Genomic DNA, 22,661 nt, shown 5'->3' with positions numbered 1-22,661 from the left:
GATAAAATTTAAACATTTTATACAGAGCATTCATTTTGCAAACATAAAACGTTTTGCATTTATGGTCTGCACTTAACGACTTGAAAACTTGAAAGGGACATCGACCTCCTACAACAACTAGCCTACTCTTGTAGCTCTTACCTGTGATAGTTCTTGAAATAATTCACACTTTGTTTTCTAATGGATTCTTGCAAAACCTCTGACTTGCTGCCACAAAACTCTTCACCAACCTGCATCAGCCTACAGAAGAGGATTTTCTGATTATACATTCAAGTCAAGAATTAGAGCATTCATTTCAACTACAGGTTAGGCTTCAGGTAGGCACTGTTGAAAGAGAAGCCCACATAGAACGGCCTGCATCCTCTTTTCATACTGTGGGCCATCTGTCTGTATAAAGCAACCCTCATTCCTTCAACTCTGGAAGCTATATTTCAGTCAAGGAACTTCTACAATTTTCTCAGCAGATTAAACATAAAATGGTGAAGGATCCTCAAAGAAAGACATGCAGTTAAGACTCCTACTGGTCTGGTGCAGATGAGACCTAAGGCTAGTAGACACTAAGATTGCTCCGATGCACATTAAGGCATTTGATTCTCCTAAAACATATCAGAATATTTGGAACGTAAAGCAGATGCAGTTTCCTCAAAGTAAAGCAATGTACGTAAGTTTATTTCGGCATTTCCTAACCTAGCGCCCGCCAGAGGCTTTTGGACTAGAACTGCAATCAGCCCCAGCAAGGCTGGTTTAAAGTACACCAAGAATGACTCAGATTTTGGAAAAACCAGTCCAGTTAATCAGTGAAGCAATTTTAAATAGCACGGAAGTGAAGAAACAGCCATGCTATGACTTATGCTGCCTGCCGCAACCAAACAATGTTTGAAAAAAACTCTTAGAATTCAATGCACACACAAAAAGCTTTATTGTGTTAACTTCCACTTTGTCTCTTTATCAGAACAAATGGCGCCTGAAAATACCTGCTGACAATATCCAGGACGAAGATGAAGTCATCGTATTTGAAGTTAGACATGTCTGTGCCAAGCAAATAGGTCTTCACTTTCAGCTGGACATCCTGCAGAAAAGCAAACGTATTGAAATTGGGTATGCTTAGCCTACAGAAGATATGGTTAAGAGGCAATATGATAGCCGTCTTCAAGGATCTGAAGAGTTGTCACACAGATGACAGCGCAAATTTGTTTCTGCTGCTCCAGAGCAATAGGCCCAAATCCCACAGGTTCAAAAGATAAGAAAAGGGATTTAGACGAAATGTTTGGCACAACTTCCTGACACTATGCACTGTTCAACAGTGGAGCAGATTGCCTTAGAAGGCTGGACAGCCACCTACTGGGGATATAGCATGGTTGGGATGGTCCTTCCAACTCTATGATGAAGCAGATGCCTTCATAGCATTTGATGTATTTGCTACCTATGATAAATGGCTGAAACCTTTCGAGGGATACTCAGTCCTGGATCTAAACAAATCAAATAACCAACACTTTGAGGAGTGGGTTAAAGTTGTTTATTCAAAGTTACTTCTAATTTGTGAAGAACTTGCAGCCTCCATATATAATATAGTCTGCATCTAATCGGTTTTGCAATCACATTGCTACCATTACATTTTATAAGGCAAAACATCCATGAACAAGAGGGGAGGTGTCATGAGGCTTGGGGAATCCTAAGGTTTGGAGAGGTACTGTTTGGGGTGGGGGAAACAGAAAACCAGAGAGAGGCCGTGGGAAATGGAGTACCTGGAATCAACAAGAGAAACATTCTTTCCCACAGAATGTTCTATCTACTGTCCATTCAAGAGAAATTGACGTTTTCATCATTTCATGCTCTTTAAACTCAATTTTAAGAACATGAAACTATGCGACAGAAACGAACCTATATTTCTCTGATGCTATGAACAACCAGAGATAATGGGGGTTTTTTACATTCTTTCCTAAAAGTCCAATTAATGTTTTTCAAAAACGAGCATTTGCTGTGGGGTGGAAAGCATTTTGCCAATTTAAAACGAACCTGCCATATTCGCGAAAGTCCATGTTCCAATTTCTTTTTCACGTAGCTGCGGTCAAAATTGGTCTCCTCAGCACCCATGACGTTGCTTCCATCTGGAAAATAATAATAATAATAATAATAATAATAATAATAATAATAATAATATATTATAATATATAATATATAATATATAATATATAATATATAATATATAATAATATATAATATATAATACATTATACATTATACATTATATATTATATATAATAATAATAAGTGTTTTACATGTAAGCTGACAAGGAAGGGGGATTCACTGTGTGTGTGCGCGCTTTATTTTAATGTGAGACAAAATTTCACATCCTTTAGGCTCACTTCACACTCCATGACAATAATAGCAAGCCCACACCCCAAATCCCATAATGTGGCAGACAATGCCGCCACACTGACCTAAAATGAAGGGCATTAACCAAGACTGGCTGATCTGGGAAGTGAGGCAATGATAGCAGGCCCACTCAACATGCACCACACACACAATGTCCCACCCCCCCCCAACACATGGTTCCTCCATAGCAAAGGCATAAAAAGTAGTAATAATAACAATAATGCTCTAATAAGGTGTGCCGCACAATCCTTTTGTGTGCTTACTCAGAAGCAGGGCTTTTTTTCAACTGGAACTCACTGAAACTCAGTTCCGGCACCTCTCAGGTAGGCACTATTGCCATTCTAAAAGAACAAGGAAGGTGTTCGTGGTGAGTTCCGGCAACTCTTTTTCTAGAAAAATAGCACTCTTCAGAAGTAATTCTCATTTTCTCGAGGAGGATTACTCGCTAAAAAGTTTGTTTAGGATTTCAGTTTCGGAGCGTTCACACAGGCTAGATATTCACTATTATAATGCTTCATTAGGTCACAACTGCAAAATCCCTCAAGCTCCTGAAATAGTAGGTTAAGAGAGAGAGAGAAGGACATCAACTGTGCCTAACAATTTTCTTTTACAAAAAAAATCATAAATAGCATTTTATACAGGTTCCCTATTCCAAATCTTACTGTTTCCCTGATGGATATTGGAAGAGCTTTTGTCCTATTGTTCATACAGCCCCGACTACATTTTTCACATTCTGAAACTAACTCAAAATACATATTTAATTCAGATAATACATTCAGATAGCATAACCAGTTCCTACCAGAAGACGAAGGAGGTTCACCGTGATCGTATTTTTCATGCCACTCCATGGTTCGGTAGTAACTGAGCATGACCTCCCACAGGGCTTTGCAGAGGTCAGCAAGGCAAGGAATGTAACTGTCTGACGTGATGTGCTAAGGAACATACAAACAAGATCTGTGATGTTTTTCTTCATTCTAAGTTTTGTCAAATGCAGAATGTGTATGCAGAAGGAATATGACAAATACACACATACAACATCTGTACAATATGGCATATATGCTGTACTGTTTTTAAATGCTGTACTGTTTTTAACATTTGATTGGGAGCCGCCAAGAGTGGCTGGGGAGACTCAGCCAGATGGGTGGGGTATAAATAAATTATTATTATTATTACTATTATTATATTATTATTATTAGTAGTAGTAGTAGTAGATGTCACACACAATGAAAATAATAATACAGAATGAGGGAAACCACCCTATTTCCTAGATTTTTTTAAACACACACATACACACACATACTTTCCCCCTTTCAAGCTGTGGAATGCTCCATGGACTGCAAATAAAACAAAAAACTGTTCACTTTCAGTAACAAATGAAATGGGCAAGTGCACATGCCAATAATTTAGTTTAAAGTATTAGTTAATTTTGTATTGGTTAAGAGGCAGAAGAGCCTAAACGCATTCAAGAACACTTCCAATTTGCCAAGAGATTGTACATAACAATTAACAGGGCTTTAAATACACCATTGATCTAAAAACGCCATGGTTTTTGGCACTCCAAAACTTGAAGTGTTCTTCCAGTCCTGCCAATAAAGCTAAATAAATTAAGGAGGCGCAACATTTTAAACACTTCAGTGAAAGAAAGAATTATTTTGAAGTGTCCAAAATAAGCTAGGATGCTGATTTGGTATATAAACCATTCTTTTCACGGAAAGGCTGCTAAGAGTGAATTCACACCACAATATTCTTCTCACACAGTTTTAATGGATGAGATGCATTCATGCAGCAGAGCTACCCAAGTCTAGAGAAAAAAAGTATTTTATAAAATCTCCCCACCCACTGCCCCCAGGGGGTCCCTCCCCCATTCATCCATTAGGCTTTCTTAAAAGCTCCCATTGACTTTTTTCCCCAACTAACTGCTGTGCAGAAGGGCCATTTCCAGGGTGGGTCAGTGCACAGGAAAGGAAGGGTTAACTCTTCCCTTCCAGCCATGATCCCCACCCCCTCCAAATCCCCCACTACAACGAAGCATTTAAAACGTTCCCATTGGCTACTAATCCTGATGACTATGTTCTTACCTTCATTGTGAGAGACAATATGCTTCTGAGTATCAGTTGCTAGAAATTCCTTGCCCTTTTTTTTCTTCAAATGTGGCCTATACATGCAAACACAAAATGTCCCAAGCCTTTATACGACTACGTACCATGCACAGGTCCTTGTACTGAAGCTTCTGAAACTTGGTGTCTGTGTTTCCCGCACACAGCTCTACGTAACCGAGAACAACTTGGAATACAGTGTTGTGAATGGCTTGAGTAAAGTGCATGTGCAGTTGGTCCATGGCTGTCTGGAGAGAAAGGATGGGGAGAGTCATTAATGCATAATGGAAAGCCAGTTCCATGTTCCTGTTCCTTAAGTCACAGACTGTCATTCTAGGCAACAGCCTTCAGACACTCAAGCAGCTTCCGTGGCACTTAATGGCTTTTTCAGCTTCAGATGATAAGCCAGCAATGACCATACAGTGGTACCTCGGGTTAAGTACTTAATTCGTTCCAGAGGTCCATTCTTAACCTGAAACTGTTCTTAACCTGAAGCACCGCCGGAGCACGATTTCTGTTCTCATCCTGAACCAAAGTTCTTAACCCGAGGTACTATTTCTGGGTTAGCAGAGTCTGTAACCTGAAGTGTATGTAACCTGAAGCGTATGTAACCCAAGGTAACCCTGTACTTGGTTGGAGATAACTTAGACACATTTGCCCATACTCTAATAACTTTTAGGCTATTGCATTGTATTGTATGTAGGATTGCCTTTAAAAATGCCTCAGAAACTGTGGCTGGTTCGAAACAGAGCCAAAAGACTATTAACCGGGACTGAGCAACGCTTTACCAGCTGCACTGGCCCCCAGTAATCTCCCAAGGCCTGTTTAAATTGCTGGCTTTAAATGGTTTGGGACCTGATTAAAAGAAAGTTCACCCCCACACACACATGTCTACCTAAATCTTATCGACAGAGGTTCTGGCATGGGTGTCCCCCACTAAGCAAAGTGAGACTACAAAGGAGAGGAGGAGGGCCTTTCTAGTGGTGGCACCACCAGATCAAGAAACTCTCTCTGCAGAGAGGCTGGCCTCTCTTGCCACCTTTTTGGCATCAGGTGAGTATCTTTTTTATTCTGCCAGGATTTTAATAGCGTTTTGGATTATTGTGACTTAGTGTGGTTTTAACCAGAGCTATAACCTGTTTTTGATTTGCAGTCTGTTTGTTTTGCAGGGCAAAATTTTAGTTGTGAGTTTGTTTTTGCTTATTGCAAATTTTATTATGGATAGGTGGAGATATAAATCTTCTCTTCCTCTTACCCCAAGAACCAACGAAATAATAAATAAATAAATAACAAAGAGCCTCCGCTGAAGCAAAATGTAAAGAGAAGGAGTAACGCTGGACCTGGAAGCGGCAGAGCAGGTGTAATTTTGAAAAGTACCCTTTAGTGGGCTGTTTGTATGTGCGAGGCACGGGCCTATAAGCCTTACAAAAGAAAACACCCAAGGCTTAATAACGCAGCTGGAAATCAGATGAGCCGTAGATAAGGAAATGAATGGACTATAAAAGATTATTGCAAATGTGAAACAAGAGAACAGTAAATCCTCTTGTGGTCTAGTCAAACACACAATTATCATATTTTCCCCCAAAACAGGGTTCAACAAATGGAGAGGTCCTTTAAGGAAAGCATACCCAAGAAACGGAGTGAAGGAAAAGAATAAATGTGCAGTAGGTGATTGGCAAACCTGCCACTGAGCAAAAGCCAGCCAGGCTTGGTTGCCAACACAAGACACCCTGAGCATTCTTGCCCAGATATATTCTGTCTGCCAGCCAGAGAACTAGTGAGCATGTGCCATAAACATTTATATTTCCAACTAGGGGACACTGGATGCAATGCTAGGTACACTTAACAGCAGATATGTGCATGTGCAAGGCATCCATCTTGGGTGGTTCAACTGCTGAACAAACCAGGGATGAGCGCACTAAGGGAGTAATAATTTACTAAGAACTGATTTTCTTTCAGTTGTGCTTTTATTTTATTTACTCCCAGGGTCTGTATGTATTCCAGCAACCTGCCTATAATCTGTTAGATAGTACTGAGTTTGCAGAGAATGTATTTGAACATTTTGGTTGTTTTTATGTTATAAGCACTTTTCGCCACCAAAGCAGATAGCTCACATGATTAAGACAAGCCAGCCTGCTTCCTAAGCAAGATGTAACAACAAACAGGAAATGCTCACCTGCGTTTTCCCAAGTAGTCTGTAAGCCTGCTGCACCTTGGTATAGTGGCTGGTGTCAAAGTTCTTGCAGATTTTAGAAAGCGCGACATCTAACTGCTCCTAAAATGTCATGTCATGAATATTCAGTAAAATGAAATAGCTATACAGATTGAAAATATATGATTTATATGGAGACATTCATGTATCATAAGAAAGCAAAATGCAATATAATCATCTGAACAGATGAAGGGCCCCTTAGCCAAGGTATTCATAAAAATCAATAGACTGCATTCTCACCTCAATTTGCTCCAAAGTGTCCTGTAGTTTTGAATTCAATTCACTGCGAAACAATAAAGTCCAACATTAGAGCATTTAGAACTAAGCCAACAAGTTATACAAGTGTTTCGGGCTGTGATGAATGTTGTGGTACATCAGTGCAATTGGGCAGATCTTTTATAGAATAGAGTTTCTGCCAGCAATGCTGTAAGATGACTGAAGAGACACACACCCCACCACCCGCCAAAACCACATCTCTAAAAGAGATCTATTATCCTCAAATCATCTCTGTAGGCCATTAGACACAGAAGTGTCCATGCTCAAGTGCGCAGCTTATTTATTTTTATATAAGATTTCTTACCCTCCCGTCACCTTATGGTCCCAGAACTACTTACCATAATAAAACATGCAGCTTTAGAAACAAATAAAGCTATTGCAATTATAAAACACATGAAACTGTTCCAAATGGAAAAGCCTACTGTGTGTCCCATGCAACCCCCAAGAAATCTCTCTGAATCTTAGAATCTTTCATTCTGTGACAAAATTTTGACATTTGCTCAGACCCTGAACAGAAATCTACCAAAAGCTGATGGATTTCCAGGTTGCAATTTTCCTCACATCTAGTCTTGCATTGCATGACAAAACTAAATCAGGGAAAGGAAATAATAAAAGTATTATTATCAAACCCAGTTATTTATCCCCCCCCCCTTTTAAGCTTCATGATCACAATGATGCGCTAAGGAAGGCATTGCAAAACAGCTTAATTTTGCAACACAGCTAAGCCACATGCACTGAAATGATGCCTTGCGGTTAATGAGCACCGTGTATTTTATAGGTGGTTTAAACAGTAAAAGCAGCCAAAGTATGGATGTCTTTTTAAAGCGTGAATGCTGAATTTTAATACTTGCGCTCTGTACATTGCACTTTTTGGTTAATTTGTTACCTGCATGCATGCATGAATTAATGAGTAAAGGTACAACGAGAAATCCTGGATGGTCATTCAATATTTTGCAAGACAACCCACCCCCAAAGAAACGTTTTAAAGCAGCACCATAATGTGCTATGTATATCAATACTGCATAGTAAGAAGAACCTTGCTGGATGAGGCCAAAGGCCCCTCTAGCCAAGCATCCAATTCTCACAGCAGCCAACCAACCAGGCACCTATGATACCTGAGTTCTCTTCACTTGTGATTGCCAGCAACTGATATTCAGAGGTATGATGCCTCCAACACTGGAGGGTAGAAAAGAGCCTTATCCTCGAGCTCAGAGCTTTCCAAACAGTTCACGTTGGTGACACACTTTTTAGACTTGCATCATTTCATGACACAGTAACTCAGTTTTACTAGCAAACCAGAGGTTAAACTAACCTTGTTCCAGCCCAAGGAGGAGCGTGGAGAGCATTCGCATGACACATCTACACGCTGCAGCCGACACACTTAACATGTCGCGGCACACAGTTTGGAAAGCTCTGCTCTAGGTGGTGAACCCGCAGCCTATGGGCACCATGTTTGGTGCCAGCTCCTGGCAAAATCAGACACCTCTTTTCCCTCTGATGAGACTTTGCCGCTAGATGGTCTTGGCTCTTCCGTAGTCTTATATGCTTTACCTTACAAAGGCACTTCTTCTGCCTACAGTGCAGCACTACTGCTAGAGGAGGTCTTAGTTCTCATGCTCCAGGGAGGAATGGTACTGGAATGCAAAAACCTTCAAGCAATGTTGGCGCACCAGAGAGAGAAGAGGCACCTTTGAAAGGTAAACAGATGGAGCTCTGAGAGTTAGGTTTTCTTCCCTACTATGGCCCTGTAAAGGACACGGGTGGCGCTGTGGGTTAAACCTCAGAGCCTAGGGCTTGCCGATCAGAAAGTCGGTGGTTCGAATCCCTGCGACGGAGTGAGCTCCCGTTGCTAAGTCCCTGCTCCTGCCAACCTAGCAGTTCGAAAGCATGTCAAAGTGCAAGTAGATAAACAGGTACCACTCCGGCGGGAAGGTAAACGGCGTCTCCATGTGCTGCTCTGGTTCGCCAGAAGCGGCTTAGTCATGCTGGCCACAACCCGGAAGCTGTACGCCAGCTCCCTTGGCCAATAAAACGAGATGAGAGCCGCAACCCCAGAGTCAGACACGACTGGACCTAATGGTCAGGGGTCCCTTTACCTTTACCTTTATGGCCCTGTAACTTCCTGAAAGGCTGGGTTGGGCCTTGAATTCATACAGGATACAAACCATGCCAGAAATAGTCTATGAGTGTTGCTGCATGCTGCCACTGACTATGGCTGGCGCATCCTCCACCCCCCCACTAAGGGAAAGCACCCTGCGCCATCACAGAGGACTGCAGGACACATATCTGAGTATTTGCTGGGTGCAGGCATGGTGAAAGCCACAGGAGACACATTCATTTCCTCTGCTTCTGGCATAGTACAACCAGAACGCAGTATCCATTTCGGATACAAAATATATACAATCCAATTAAAAAAAAAAATAAAAAAATACTTGCTCCATCTCTGATAGTGGGGAAAATATAGTCAGGAGGAGGAACAAAAAAAAAGAAAGCTTATTTTACAAGCCTCCTTTTGTTTTTGCCACTCTTTTCCACACCGGGCTTTTCACATATAGATCCTGTGAGAATAATTCCTTCCATCTAGAGCTGATTATTTTCCAGACAATTTGTTTCTTTGGTGCATCGTGTATTATAGCGAAGGGGAGTGATATACCTCAAATTTGCTTTGTTCATATCAAGAGCAAATTGACAGAATTCCACGGCGCACAGCTCAAATCCATAACGCGCGACAAAATGAAATATAACAATCCCTGGGCATAACAATTTGATCTTTCAAAGACGCAATTAGCTGTGCCAACACATTAATTCATGGCATTCATTTTATTCAGCCAATTAATTAAGGCATGTTAAGAGGGCCCTGTTTGTATCCTTGCCTGCCTTAATCTGGCATGAAACAAAAGGGAGCAATATCATGCCAGCACGGAAAAAGCAGCAAAAAGTACAATCAAGAATATTAAAGAAACTCCAATTATGGATATATCTGATTTCAGAATTTACTTGAAAAATAAATAAATCACAATACACTTCGAGAGACATGTCCGAGACAACATATTTATAATAATATTGTTTAACTCAACTGATTTCATTTTTTAATTTATTCTTATATTCTGCTTTTCTCGTTTTTGCAATAGAAAACCTATTGAAAAATGCAGCCGGCAGAGCAGGATTGGGCCGGGCAGAGGCATCCATCTGCTACTACCTGCAAAGTAACAGCAGCATCACTCTGCTAGCAGGGAGCTCCCCCTTCTCCTGTCTAATGGATGGCCGAAAGTGCTGTCAACGTGATACTCTTCCAGGAGAAATCTCCCAAACAGGGCTTTCATGGGGTGGGACTGAGGCGGCCCAAGATTCATTGGATTCTGTGATGGCATCAAGCCCAATTCAGGCCTGATCACAGCACTGTGATCTGCTTCCTTCACCCCACCCGTGTGGAAGTGCTGTAGATCTGTAAAGCCCCAGTAGACCGGGAGGGAGAAGTTTAGATTGCTCCATAAGAAAGAAATATAAAATATAGATGGATGAGAGAAGGCCAGAGCTTAAGGGCCTCGTTTCCCCTTTCCATCAGTGACCAGATGCTGCAAAAGGAGTCCTACAGCCTGACTAGCAGTTGGGCCAGACAAGCAACTGGAAGGGGCAGGATTCTGGCCTCTCTTCTCCACTTAATTAGCTAAACTGGGGCTCTTCTCAGTGGACCGACTTGTACTTTTGACTCTGCCAATATTTTTCATTTCGCCCGCTAACCTGAAGTACAATGCAATGAAACAGAACACCTGTTCAATAATTAAGCAGCATCAATATACAAATGCCACTAGCAAACCCATCAATGATGTATAGTTTTACGCATTTGAATGCCTGCAAGATTAATAAGGCTGCTGTGCATTTATTTCAATTACAAGAGTCTAGCCCATTGTTAAATACATAGACACATGTACACAGAGGTACAAAAGATTAATGGTGTGCCAAGGCAATTGGCTAAGAATTTTTATTTGTAAATATGCAAGAAGCATTTGGCACACCTGCACAATTGTTGCCCAGACTATGCCCACCTCTTGCCACTTGGATGAACATTTGCCGCTCTCTCATACCAACGCTGAGCCCTAACATTTTGTGGTGGCTCCAAAAGCATTCTATCTAGCACCAGCAATCAGAACACCTAGGAAGCTGGGAAACAGCACTTCTAAGCACTGCCACCTCCCAGCACTTCCCTGCTCCTTGATCTTAGGAATCATCATGCAAAATTTAATTATGATAGATTAAGAGGTGGCCATATGCACAGCCAACAAATCAGCAACTTTCTACTGGAAAGCCCGGGGATTCTTAGAAACCAAAAAGTACTAAGATTTGGAAAGAGATAGTGTAATTTGTTAGATTCTAGGGCTGGTACACGCATATGGGCGCGCGCACACACACACATGATCAGTACTAAATCTGGATCCTGAACTGAATCCATTGCTTTAAATGTGTTTTAAATTTACGGTGTGTATGCAGCTTCAGATGCAAATCCAACTGCATCCAGATTATATGTGTTTGGGATTGCAGCTGTACACAGATACCAAAATGAACACACTATACAGCACCACTTTTTAGCCTTCAGTGGCAATCAGTTCATGTTAAAAAGAAAGTGCTACCTTGCAAAACCATTCAGCCATGTGGCGCTTTCATTATGAGCAGCCGCTATGTGCAGCAAGTCAGGAAATTATACAGAAAGTTAATTGCACTTTACAGGCCTTTTAAAAACAAACACCACATACACACACCAAAACTTGTTTTTTCAAGATGGAAAATTAATCTCCAGTGTTGGAGCCCAGTAAAGTATAATTTGCGAGCCGTTCCCTAAAGAATCGCACGCTCCTTCATTGTCCCTGCGTGCCTGAAGGACAAAAATCAACTCTGGAAGACGCCGGTTGCATTACCTGATGCAACTGTAGTGTTTGAAAGTGCTAGCTGCTTTCTGGCATTCCAGGCAGAGCTGGATAGCCCCAGGGTAATCCTCCTCCTGTGGGAAATAAGACGTAGAATAAGAACTCAAGAACACTGACACTAAGTTTATTAAAGAAAAAAGCCTGTGAGCACTGCATTTCCTGAAATAAGGCTTTCTGATCTGCTCAAGACAGCTGTGCTTGATGTTTCCACTCTTTGCAACCCAACAGTATAGCTCAGTTGGTAGAGCATGAGGCTCTTAATCTTGAAGGTCATGGGTTCGAGCCCCATGTTGGGCAAAAAGGTCCCTGAACTGCAGGGAGCTGGACTAGATTACCCTCAGGGTCTCTTCCAACTCTACAATTCTATGGCTTGCTGTGGGTGATTGAAAGTAAAGGTAAAGGGACCCCTGACCATCAGGTCCAGTCGTGACCGACTCTGGGGTTGCGGCACTCATCTTGCTTTATTGGCCGAGGGAGCCAGCGTACAGCTTCCGGGTCATGTGGCCAGCATGACTAAGCCACTTCTGGCGAACCAGAGCAGTGCACGGAAACGCCGTTTACCTTCCCGCCGGAGCGGTACCTATTTATCTACTTGCACTTTGACATGCTTTCGAACTGCTAGGTTGGCAGGAGCTGGGACCAAGGAACGGGAGCTCACCCCGTCGCAGGGATTCAAATCGCCGACCTTCTGATCAGCAAGTCCTAGGCTCTGTGGTTTAACCCACAGCGCCACCCGTGTTGATTACCGAAGCAGAAACAAACTACTGGCCTTCAGACACAGGAGGGGTAAGTCCACATCCTGGGAGGCTGCTGAACATTTATAAAATAGTAACAATTTCACCTCTCTCCCACGTAAGGCTAATCTGTGATTGGTTCTTCTTAAAAGTAGGCGTTACAATTAACACAGCTGATGCAACACAGGAGCATACAAGAGCAGCCAAGGCCTGGCCTCGCTCTTCAAAGGCAGTTATAAGCCACAGATGTGCCAAGATGGCAACCCCTAATACAGTTAGAATGCATGTGAACAAAAAGATGTTCCTTTTAATTACAATTAAATTATAGTCCAGTTATATTCTTACCTCCAACATTTCACTTAAGCGGACATCAGTTTGTTGCTGGAAATTAAAAGGAGGGAGAGGTCACTGCACAGCGCACTAGAGAAATGATTTCTAGAGTTAAAAACATGAAACTCTGCTCATACCAGGGTTTTTATCGTTCTCAGAGATTTTAGCAGCCCCATCAGCAACTGGCGTTTTCGTTGATTGGCAAGGAGGCCCAAGCTGGCTTGAGTAAAACCCTCTTTTGCTGTGCTCAGATGTCTGCAGAAGTCAAATAATATTTTTTTCAAAATGAAAGAGTAACTCTCATGTAATACAATAAGCCTTGTGTATAAAAATGGGCAATGCTGTGCTAAGTGTGTGTTCTAAAGCAAAGACCAGTACTAATAAACAATGCAGAGAAAAGAATTATAAAACACACACACATGCACGCACACATCTGCCCCAAAGGCAAAGGAATCTCTTCACACACCCTTCAAACAATATTCTGCAAAATATTGCTTTATTTATACTAATTCCCGGCCACCTTTCCACTCACTGCCCATCCAAGGAGGCTTGTGACATATCATCAAATCACTCCCCACACAAAGAATACCCAATAAAAATCCTCAGCCAGCCAATTAACACACTTTCCATACCAATGACAAACCACAATACAGACCATAAAACCTCAATAATGAATCAGCTACTCAGAAAAGGTATGTCTTTAGGGCAGGCTTCCTCAAACTCGGCCCTCCAGATGTTTTGAGGCTACAATTCCCATCATCTCATCCCTGACCACTGGTCCTGCTAGTTAGGGATCATGGGAGTTGTAGGCCAAAAACGTCCGGAGGGCCGAGTTTGAGGAAGCCTCTGAAAGGCTTGAAGCATGGGAAAACAGAACAGATCAATTGGCTGAGAGATCCAAAGCAATGGGGCTACCACAAAAGATCCCCGCCTTGTGGCCACTAATCTCACTGATCTAGGAGGTGGACATATGAGGAGAGCATCTGTTTCTGATCACAATGTGTAGGCAACTAGTATGGTGCTAATGGTCAACAAAATAGCTTGATCCCAAAGCAGCACCTTAAATTGGGTTCCGATAGGCACCTGTAGCTGGTCCAGTAAGTGTGTTACAGAATCTGAATGTCTCCATCCCATCAGGGTGATGGAAACCATGTTCTGAACCAGCTTTAAACACAATTTTCAAAAAGTCTCCAAAGGCAGTCCAATGGCCATAGGTGGAGGAAACGTCACCTAACACTGTCCTTTGAGAATAACTAGTTATGAAGGAAGAGTTACCATAAAACAGTGCCCCCCTAAACCCACCCCAGAAGCATACAATGGTATCAAAGCTACTGAGATGTCCAGGAGAACACTAACATTCCGTCCCATGAATTCTCTGGTATATCATCCATCAGGGTAACAAAGGCTCTTTCCGTTCAGTACCTAGGTCTGAACCCAGATTGGAGTGGATCCAAACAGAGGCAAACTCTTGATTCAGATATCACACCAAAACAGGGTTAAAGACGATTAACTTTGATCTGGCACAATGTCTAAAGTCAGCCTTGTAAATAAGCACACAGAAGTTCCTAGCCTGCAAAAATGTTTACCAGCTTGTAGCTAATAAATGTAGCCAATAAAGACATTCGCAAGAGGTGAAGTTTTAAATTGCCTATTTTTGTCTAAACCTGAAATATATAGCTAAAGGAAAGTAGCAGCAAAAGTAAAGGCAGCTAGAAAACTACTTTAAAATGATACATTTTTCATTTTGTAAAGCAAAACAAGCATCAGTAAAAGGGTGCACTATACCGTCTTCCATTTGTGCAAATAACAGCAGCTAATTGGAGGCTAGTCTGTAAGGATGTAACTCGTTCAAGCTCCTGCAGAAATAAAAAAGCAGCAATTTATTTCTCCAAGGATACAAAGCAATTGGCTTAAAATGAGACGCCCTCTTACAAAATGTACTCTTAATTTACATTCAGTCCATTCTTTTTTTAAAAAAAAGTTAAAATAAAAATTGAACATCATAGTAAGTAAAGAGCTGTTCATTGGTATAATGCCTTGGTTTAGGTCCATGTATGCACCAAGATGACTCACCAGTACAATTCTGCACACACATAAAGCATTTGGCTCACATTGAAGCTTTGAAAGATTATGACCTCCATGGAGTTAAGCTCTACAATTTATAGATTTGTCATTTTGGAAATAAAATCACATTTCAAACTGCACAGTTTGGGATCCATTTTTATTTTTATGGTCATACTGGAAATCTCTAAATGACAAAATTCAGCATTTGCTTTTTCAGAAACTATAAATAATATATTAAGTTCATGAGACAGGAAAATAAGAAAATAGGGCTGCTGGATCAGGCCAATAGCCCATCACAGGGCAGCATCCTGGTCTCACATATGGTGGCACATATGGTGGCAGCCGTATGCCTACAGGAAGACCACAGCCAGGTCCTGAGTGCAGCAGAACTCTCCTCTCTTACTTAAAAATAATAAACAAGCACACAGTGGATTTCATTAATTTACCTTGACATATGAAGGTTGTTTTTCAAGTATCAAGTCTGCAACTTTTTTAGATACCTTAAAGAAAACATTCAAGTTACGAAGCAGCAGATATAAGCAGGGTACTATTTTAAAAGAGCAGGTTGACAGGAAGCACTTAGAACATCTTCAAAAAAATTCAGTAAGTCCTCCACAACATTAGATTATATCTACATTAATATATTTGCATGTAAAAAATGATAAACACTCCAAAATTGATGGCCATATATAAAGCAAATACATGAGAACTTACAGGCTCTCATTGGAAACCAGTAGCAGAATCTAAATTAACCTCCCACCCCATTTCAAATTGAAAGATACTCTTGAATAAAAATTGAGAGACATCCAACAATGAAGCTTAATATAGTCATTTTACCTTGTCATTAATACATAATCATATATGATTCATCTATAAAAGAGATTTAAATAAATCCACATTTGTGGCAGAGATACCATCCTAAAAGCAATTTACGGAATGCTGCAATGACTATTTGTGTACCAATGTTAATTCATTACTTTTCTTTTAATGCGCTGTTTGCTTTTTTCCTCTTTCCACTACTTCTGAGTTCCAGTAAATGCAATGCGAGTGCACCTGGTACTCAGCCAGCAAGGAACAAAATAAGCATAGTTAAGCCATCATCTGTGGTACTAGAAGAGACACACAAGTCACGACAATGGATTCTTTGCCTTAAAAAGCATTAACATCTGCAAATTTGCCCATACCATCCAGATTATAATGTGAAGCCTCAAGAGAACTGGAATCTCCCCCCCCCCCCGTGTGTGTGTCTGTGTGTGTGTGTGCCCCCCCCCCATGCTTGCACAATTCAATGGATGCCTTAAATAACATAAAACTAGTCCACCCAAGCAAACCAAGCCCAAACCTGTAAGACATGCAGAATAACTAGCTAATCCGAACTGGCTAGTTCGGACTGGCCCTCCAGATGTTGATGAACTACTGGGGCTGATGGGATGTGTAGTTCAGCAACATCCAAAAGGTTCCCCACCCCAACCAGTTAAGGAACCATGTGAAAAGAAATTGTTCATACTACACCAGAAGCTGGATCCAGAGATTGCCCTTCTGTGAACGATAGGATTGCTGCCCTTTGTGGAAGGAGGTTCGCAATGGAGGAAAGGCGGCATGGAGGCAAATGCCTGATTCCTCCTTTCCCCTGTTGCCCCCACGTGCCAGATGAAGGGACCCCCATCTTTCCAGAGCAGATGTTTAGGGGGCATGGGAAGTGGGATGGGAAATCAGCAAAAGTCACATTACCCTGCCACCATTTCTCCAACAGGAGTGTTCCATATGTGGACCACTACCGTTGAGAAGTCTGGATCCAACCCCACAGAAACAAAGTGCAACACATTCAGAGTCTGCCTTCTCCCACCCTGAACTTTAGATTTTGCTTCAAGATAAAAACACACAAAGCTGTCTTATACCAAGCAAGATCACTAGTCCTTATACCACAGGCTACAGTTATCTGAGGTCTCTTTCAACTGGGTATGCCAGGGATTGACTATGGAACCTTCTGCATGCAGGGCCTACGCCAACGTTTCTCAACCTGATGTGCACCATATATTCTTCAAGTTCCAAACTCCCATTCAGCATGGCCAATGGTCTGGAATTATGGGAGTTGGAGTCAAAGAACCTCTGGAAGGCACCAGGTTGAAGAAGGCGGTCCCATACTATGATATAGACCAATAGCTCTCCCCACGAAATTCCCAACGCACAGGGCTACTAGAGGCTGCCCTTGAAGCAAGGAGGGACATATAAAAGTATCTGAAGGAGGAAAGAGAGCAAGGATTGGCGCACAAGCTAAGGACCAGACAGCAGCTAAACTTGGATAGAAAAGTGGTAGACAGTGGCCCTTGCCTCAATTAAAATTTGCAGGTCCACACCGAAATATGTGGCATTATTTTCAGAGGTTGTGTTAAAGCCATCTCTTTTTTTTTAGTTCTAACAGGAACAAAAAAGAGAGAAGCTTATGTGGCTCTCATTGAAGGGATTGGAGAGGAGGGGAGAGAAAGCAGTTTTGACTCACAGCAGCTTGCTGTTGCTTTAGTTTGTCTCTGTATTCTTCCAGTTCTTGAAGACTAAGAACAGGAGGCAGCTTCTGCAGGTAAAGCATAAATAAAATCCAATAAAATCCCCTGATATAAACATCACACAATTGCTGAATTCTTTAAAAGGCCCAATGAGCAATGGGATAAGAACACCCACCCAGCATCACCACCATGGGTGTTAGTGGGCTTTGGAGGCGTTCTACCAAAACAACAAAAGGACAGATAAATTTATTTTTAACATTAAAACAAAAAACAAAAGCAGATTCAGTACTATGAAGCCCAGCATGTGTGTGTACGTCAGAAATCTTTGTCATTCTAATCCAAATAATTCTCTTACCTCCAACTCATACTTAACAATGTCAAAGGAATCACTGGAAAAATAGACTTCTTCAATGCTGTTAATTAATTCTTGCTGAGCCTGAGGATCAGTTGGTTGTTCCCGGAGCTCTCTAAGTTCCTCCTAAAACACACAATAGGTTCAAATAAAGTGTTATACATTGGACAGTGATGTACCGCCAACGCAATTTAGCCTTCCAAAGGATATTCGCAATACAAACTAGGACAGAGGATTAGGTATGCAGCAAATGGGAACTGTATTTTCTTATATTTTGAATAAAGAAACACTTTTTGACACTTCCTCTTGGCGAAATGTCGCTACCTTTCTCTCAAAATGCAGAATGTTATTTTGTACACCTACTGAATGTTATTCACTACACCTACTGGCAAATTAAGACCAGATTACCACAAGACATATCACAACCCTAAAGCGTATCAAGTGTATCATAGTGTTACTCACACACACACACACACAGCATATTCTATCATTTTTAACCAGTTATGCAAAACCTGAAAGTTAAACTGTTCTGCATTAAGAGGTGCCTCACAATCTGAGGCCCTAATATGTAGCTTCCTTAGTTTGTGAGCAAATCTGTCACTCCCATTGGAGGAAACCGGGTTTCCCTTCAGGCCTTCCAAAGTTCAAGCACTGACAGTTGAGGTTCCTCAGAGGCAGACCCAGAAGCAACGTGTCCCCACTTCACTAGGGCATGGGACAAATGTCTCTCTCACACTCTCTAAATGGTTGCCAGACCAAACAAGTGAAACTTGAAGTGGCACCATCGACCACCTAAGCCACAGGTTGTCCAAACCAATCTTGCCCCCCTTCTAATAGCAAAGGAAAAAAAGATTTTCGCTGTCCCACGCTGCGTACCTTACACAGCCCTGTGTTTAGAGGGAGGCCAACATAAGCTAGAGACAGTTGCCTGGACAAGTTTTCTTTTATGCTGGCTAAACATTTGTTTTTCAGCGGACAAAGATACTTTACTTAGTGAAGTTCTGTCAGACTCCTTCCCTTCCCCAGGGCTACAACTGTTTTGCACAAAGATACGGCAACTTGGGCTTTCAGAGGATCTTCTGGGTGCTGCGGCTTTCCCAATGGCCAAGGCCATGTTAAAAACTAGGCTGTGGGACATAGATCGCCAGGAACTAATCTCAGCTGCGGGGAAAACATGTTCCCCTCTTTATTTTCGATTCTCTTGGGCGCAGGAATTTAACCTTAATTATTAAAATTTTTGTTTAACCCGCAAAAAAGAAGGGCTTTTTCACTGGCTAGGTTCAATTCTAATCTTTCTAACCTCCTTTGGGGTAGGTTTGCGGGTATGGCAGAAGGAGATAGGATCTGCCCATGCAATGCCCAGCTGGTGGAAACTCTAGCTCACATGGCCCTTAAATGTAAAATGTATGATGATCTCCGCCAACAATTTCTAGACCATCTATGTATTCCAACATGGAAACCAGAGACAGAGGTTATACGCTTCTTATTACAGGGGAGAGACCAGGAGCTCACCAAGACAGTAGCTAAGTTCCTCTATTTGATTTTTTTGTCGCTACAGGATCCTGCCCTTGCTGGAGACCCACAGAGATGAAATAGATTGCTTGCCTCTTCTTCCCTTTGGCAAATGACTGTACTGTTGAAATGGCGACGAGATCGCACTGGCCTATTTATTCTGAGTGTGTGTATGTCATGCCAATAAAGGTTTGATGATGATGATGAATAGCAAAGGGGAGAAAGGGGGGCCCTACATTTGCTGCTCTCTGTTGCCCTAAAAAAAACAGACCTGCTCTATTAAGGCAAAATGAAACAGTGGGATATTCTGCTAATCTTCCAGCAGAACATGGAGGGCCGATTTCGGCAGCTCCCAACACTATCATTATGTGGCCGTGCACCTACACATACAATTATATATCTCATTAGTATGGCAGCCTCTATGCCGAGCAACAGTAAAGTTGCTAGCGGATAGTTTTAATACATTTTATGAGACACAGAGATATTTAATTTGTCACTTTTCAATTTCACACAGCTGCAGAACACATCCAACATGTTACTTGAAAACAGAATAATAGTTCTACAACAGCTCAGATTTAATTAACAGTACCTGAATATTTAATAGACCTCTTCCTGAAATAAAAAAATAAGATTTTCTCTAGTCTAATCATCGCAGTACGATTGCATAAAACATTAATTTGACTGCTCTAAAGCTATTCCATTAATTTCTCAACTTGAGCTCACTGTGCATGACTAATTAACAGCTTAACCAAAGAGAAACCAATCAAGAAATAGACAGAAAGCAGCAATTGCACAACGATCAGTTCACATGTAACACTAAGCAAACCACAGGGGAGAGAGGCTCCATCTCCTTGGTCATTCTGGTTGCCCTATTCTGAACTTTTCCCAACTTCACAATATTCTTTTTGAAGTGAGGTGGCCAGTACACAGTATTCCAAATGCAGACACACCCTATAATGGCATTATATTGGCAGTTTTATTTTCAATTCCTTTCCTAATGATCCCTAGCATGGAATTTGCCTCCTTTTTTGCAGCTGCTGAACACTGGGTCAACATCTGCATCAAGCTATCCACTATAGCCCCAAGGTCTCATTCCTGGTCAGTCACCACCAGTTCAGATCCCATGAGAGTAGATGTGAAATTAAGATTTATTTATCTTTGTCCCGGCATGCATCAAGATTGTGTCTGAGTTTGCTCTTCCTACTGCGATGATACGGTAAGCCAAGTCATGGTTTCACTTAGCTGAAGGTAAGGTTTGTCCTATTAACGGCCTCAAAAAATAGCATGGTGGCAGCAGAACCATAGGAAAAAGGCAGACGCAATCTCCTCTCTGAGAATATGCCCATTTGTGCGTTCACACTAAATCACACATGGAAGTTAAACAAGAACTGGGCCACTAAAACCTCAACATTTGCACCAAAATGGAAAGGTGTGACCATTCTATGTATTGCAAGACTCCTATATAGGAAGTCAAAATTATAAAGAGCAAATTACAAAGTCAATTGGATCCTTAACGGAATAGAAAAGAGAAGCTGAGAAGAACAATTAAAGAGGACTTGAACAATGTTTACATGCTGCTACTTTTTTTAAAGAAGGGGATTTTGTAAAGCAGGGGATTCACAACGGGAGGGAAAAAAGAAAAAAGCAGTACTGTATACAAACTCACAGAGTGCTCTGCTCCCACTAACACGAACACTGGCATCGGGTGGTATGGAAAATGCAGCTCTGCCCAAAGCAGCAAAACAAAACACCTCCATACCCAAAATAATCTCTCTCCCTACTGTTAACAAGTGGGTGCAAAGGCATTGCTATTTTTTTAATGAAAGTGCTTGTACACCCATCCATCATAATAAATTGGGCCACAAAGGTCCAATGCCAATGTAACTTTCCCATTGTTGGAGACTGCGCTTATACAATTTCTCTTTCTCTTTCCTATTTGAATCCTTTCACTTCCCACCTGAGACCGAAGTCTTAACTGCAGACCAACTGCAGATGCAACTGCCTGTTTTGCAGCCTTGTGCGTTGATGTTAGCACAAACAACAGAGTTCACGGTATTGGCCTAACAACATGTTCTCTTAAACCATAGAGAATCTTGGGGTACTATCTGCAGGAGATACCTCAATAGGATTAAACAGGGGAAACTACATTTCTAAACCCCAGAAACAAGAAAACGATCAAAATTTCCTTGTGCCAAAACAGCTCAGAAGTTACAGTGGTACCTCAGGTTACATACGCTTCAGGTTACAGACTCCGCTAACCCAGAAATAGTGCTTCAGGTTAAGAACTTTGCTTCAGGATGAGAACAGAAATCGTGCTCTGGCAGCATGGCAGCAGCAGGAGGCCCCATTAGCTAAAGTTGTGCTTCAGATTAAGAAGAGTTTCAGGTTAAGAACGGACCTCCAGAACGAATTAAGTACTTAACCCAAGGTACCACTGTATTTCTAAACCCCCAGGAAACCAGACATGTTCTTTGTTGAATGGAAGGATGTTGACACATCTCATTTTCTCCTCTCCCTGATCCTTGGTCAGGAAACATGAAGGCACCTCTTTTTTTCTCATGCTGCCTACCAGAGTCAAGACTGAGAGGCTGGTCTTAGCAGAAGGAGGGAAAGATAAGAAGCAGGAGGGGCAGAGGAGAATAGAAAAATGGGGCCAAGCAGGATGGTCCGCCCTCCCTGAAAACACTGAGCAGCAAATTGCCCAGGAGGACAATTAAATGAACTGTAACTATTCAAGTGGTGAATTTGCAAAGAAATGGGGGCTTAACTTGATTGCGGGGGAGTTAAGATTTAGAAGTGCTTTTGATTCAACTACACATCGCTAGACATAAAAACAGGAGAGCAAATTCAAATAATTGCCAACTGGTATGTGAATCTACTTTTTATGCATCATCTAAAATTTCAGGAATTAAAACACACATACTGTACTCCTCTGAAACATTCTGAGTGCAGGTTCAGACTTTGGCTGTCTCAATTAGTTATATTAATGTGCCACCTTGTGGACGATCTATGAAATTGCAGTTTCAAAAAGCAATGCTAATATTTTGGTTTCTTAACACAAAGCAAAGGTGATGTTCAACTTCGCAGAACGGAAGCTTCTACATAGCTCCACAGTAGCAACTCCTAATATATTTTTCAAAAATCTGATGGAGTGAAAATCCGTGGACCACAGATCCTACAAATGCCCCCAAATTTAACAACAGCCCATGAATAAATCCACTTGATTCTGGCAAAAGGATACAAAAAATGCCACCTTCTAACAACCAACCAAGTATCACTCAG

The 22,661-nt window shown here is 41.6% G+C and overlaps 1 protein-coding gene across 1 annotated transcript in view; it reads right to left on the bottom strand.

The window, feature by feature from the left end:
- The window catches only part of VPS50 (VPS50 subunit of EARP/GARPII complex), a 77,671-nt gene that overhangs the window by 45,291 nt on the left and 9,719 nt on the right, over positions 1 to 22,661 (bottom strand). The window contains exons 3-16 of the mRNA XM_081881954.1: positions 17,871 to 17,993; positions 17,512 to 17,583; positions 15,458 to 15,511; positions 14,733 to 14,803; positions 13,085 to 13,202; positions 12,963 to 12,998; positions 11,875 to 11,957; positions 6,926 to 6,968; positions 6,650 to 6,748; positions 4,581 to 4,721; positions 3,177 to 3,309; positions 2,017 to 2,108; positions 975 to 1,069; positions 142 to 240 (exon numbers count right to left, since the gene is read on the bottom strand). Coding sequence (XP_081738080.1) covers positions 142 to 240; positions 975 to 1,069; positions 2,017 to 2,108; positions 3,177 to 3,309; positions 4,581 to 4,721; positions 6,650 to 6,748; positions 6,926 to 6,968; positions 11,875 to 11,957; positions 12,963 to 12,998; positions 13,085 to 13,202; positions 14,733 to 14,803; positions 15,458 to 15,511; positions 17,512 to 17,583; positions 17,871 to 17,993 — 1,259 coding nt within the window. The remainder of the gene's footprint in view (positions 1 to 141; positions 241 to 974; positions 1,070 to 2,016; positions 2,109 to 3,176; positions 3,310 to 4,580; positions 4,722 to 6,649; positions 6,749 to 6,925; positions 6,969 to 11,874; positions 11,958 to 12,962; positions 12,999 to 13,084; positions 13,203 to 14,732; positions 14,804 to 15,457; positions 15,512 to 17,511; positions 17,584 to 17,870; positions 17,994 to 22,661) is intronic.

The sequence above is a fragment of the Podarcis erhardii genome, assembly GCF_964252035.2.
Source record: "Podarcis erhardii genome assembly, chromosome: 12".
In the NCBI taxonomy this organism is placed as follows: Eukaryota; Metazoa; Chordata; class Lepidosauria; order Squamata; family Lacertidae; genus Podarcis; species Podarcis erhardii.
This window is presented reverse-complemented; position numbering and strand designations above follow the sequence as displayed.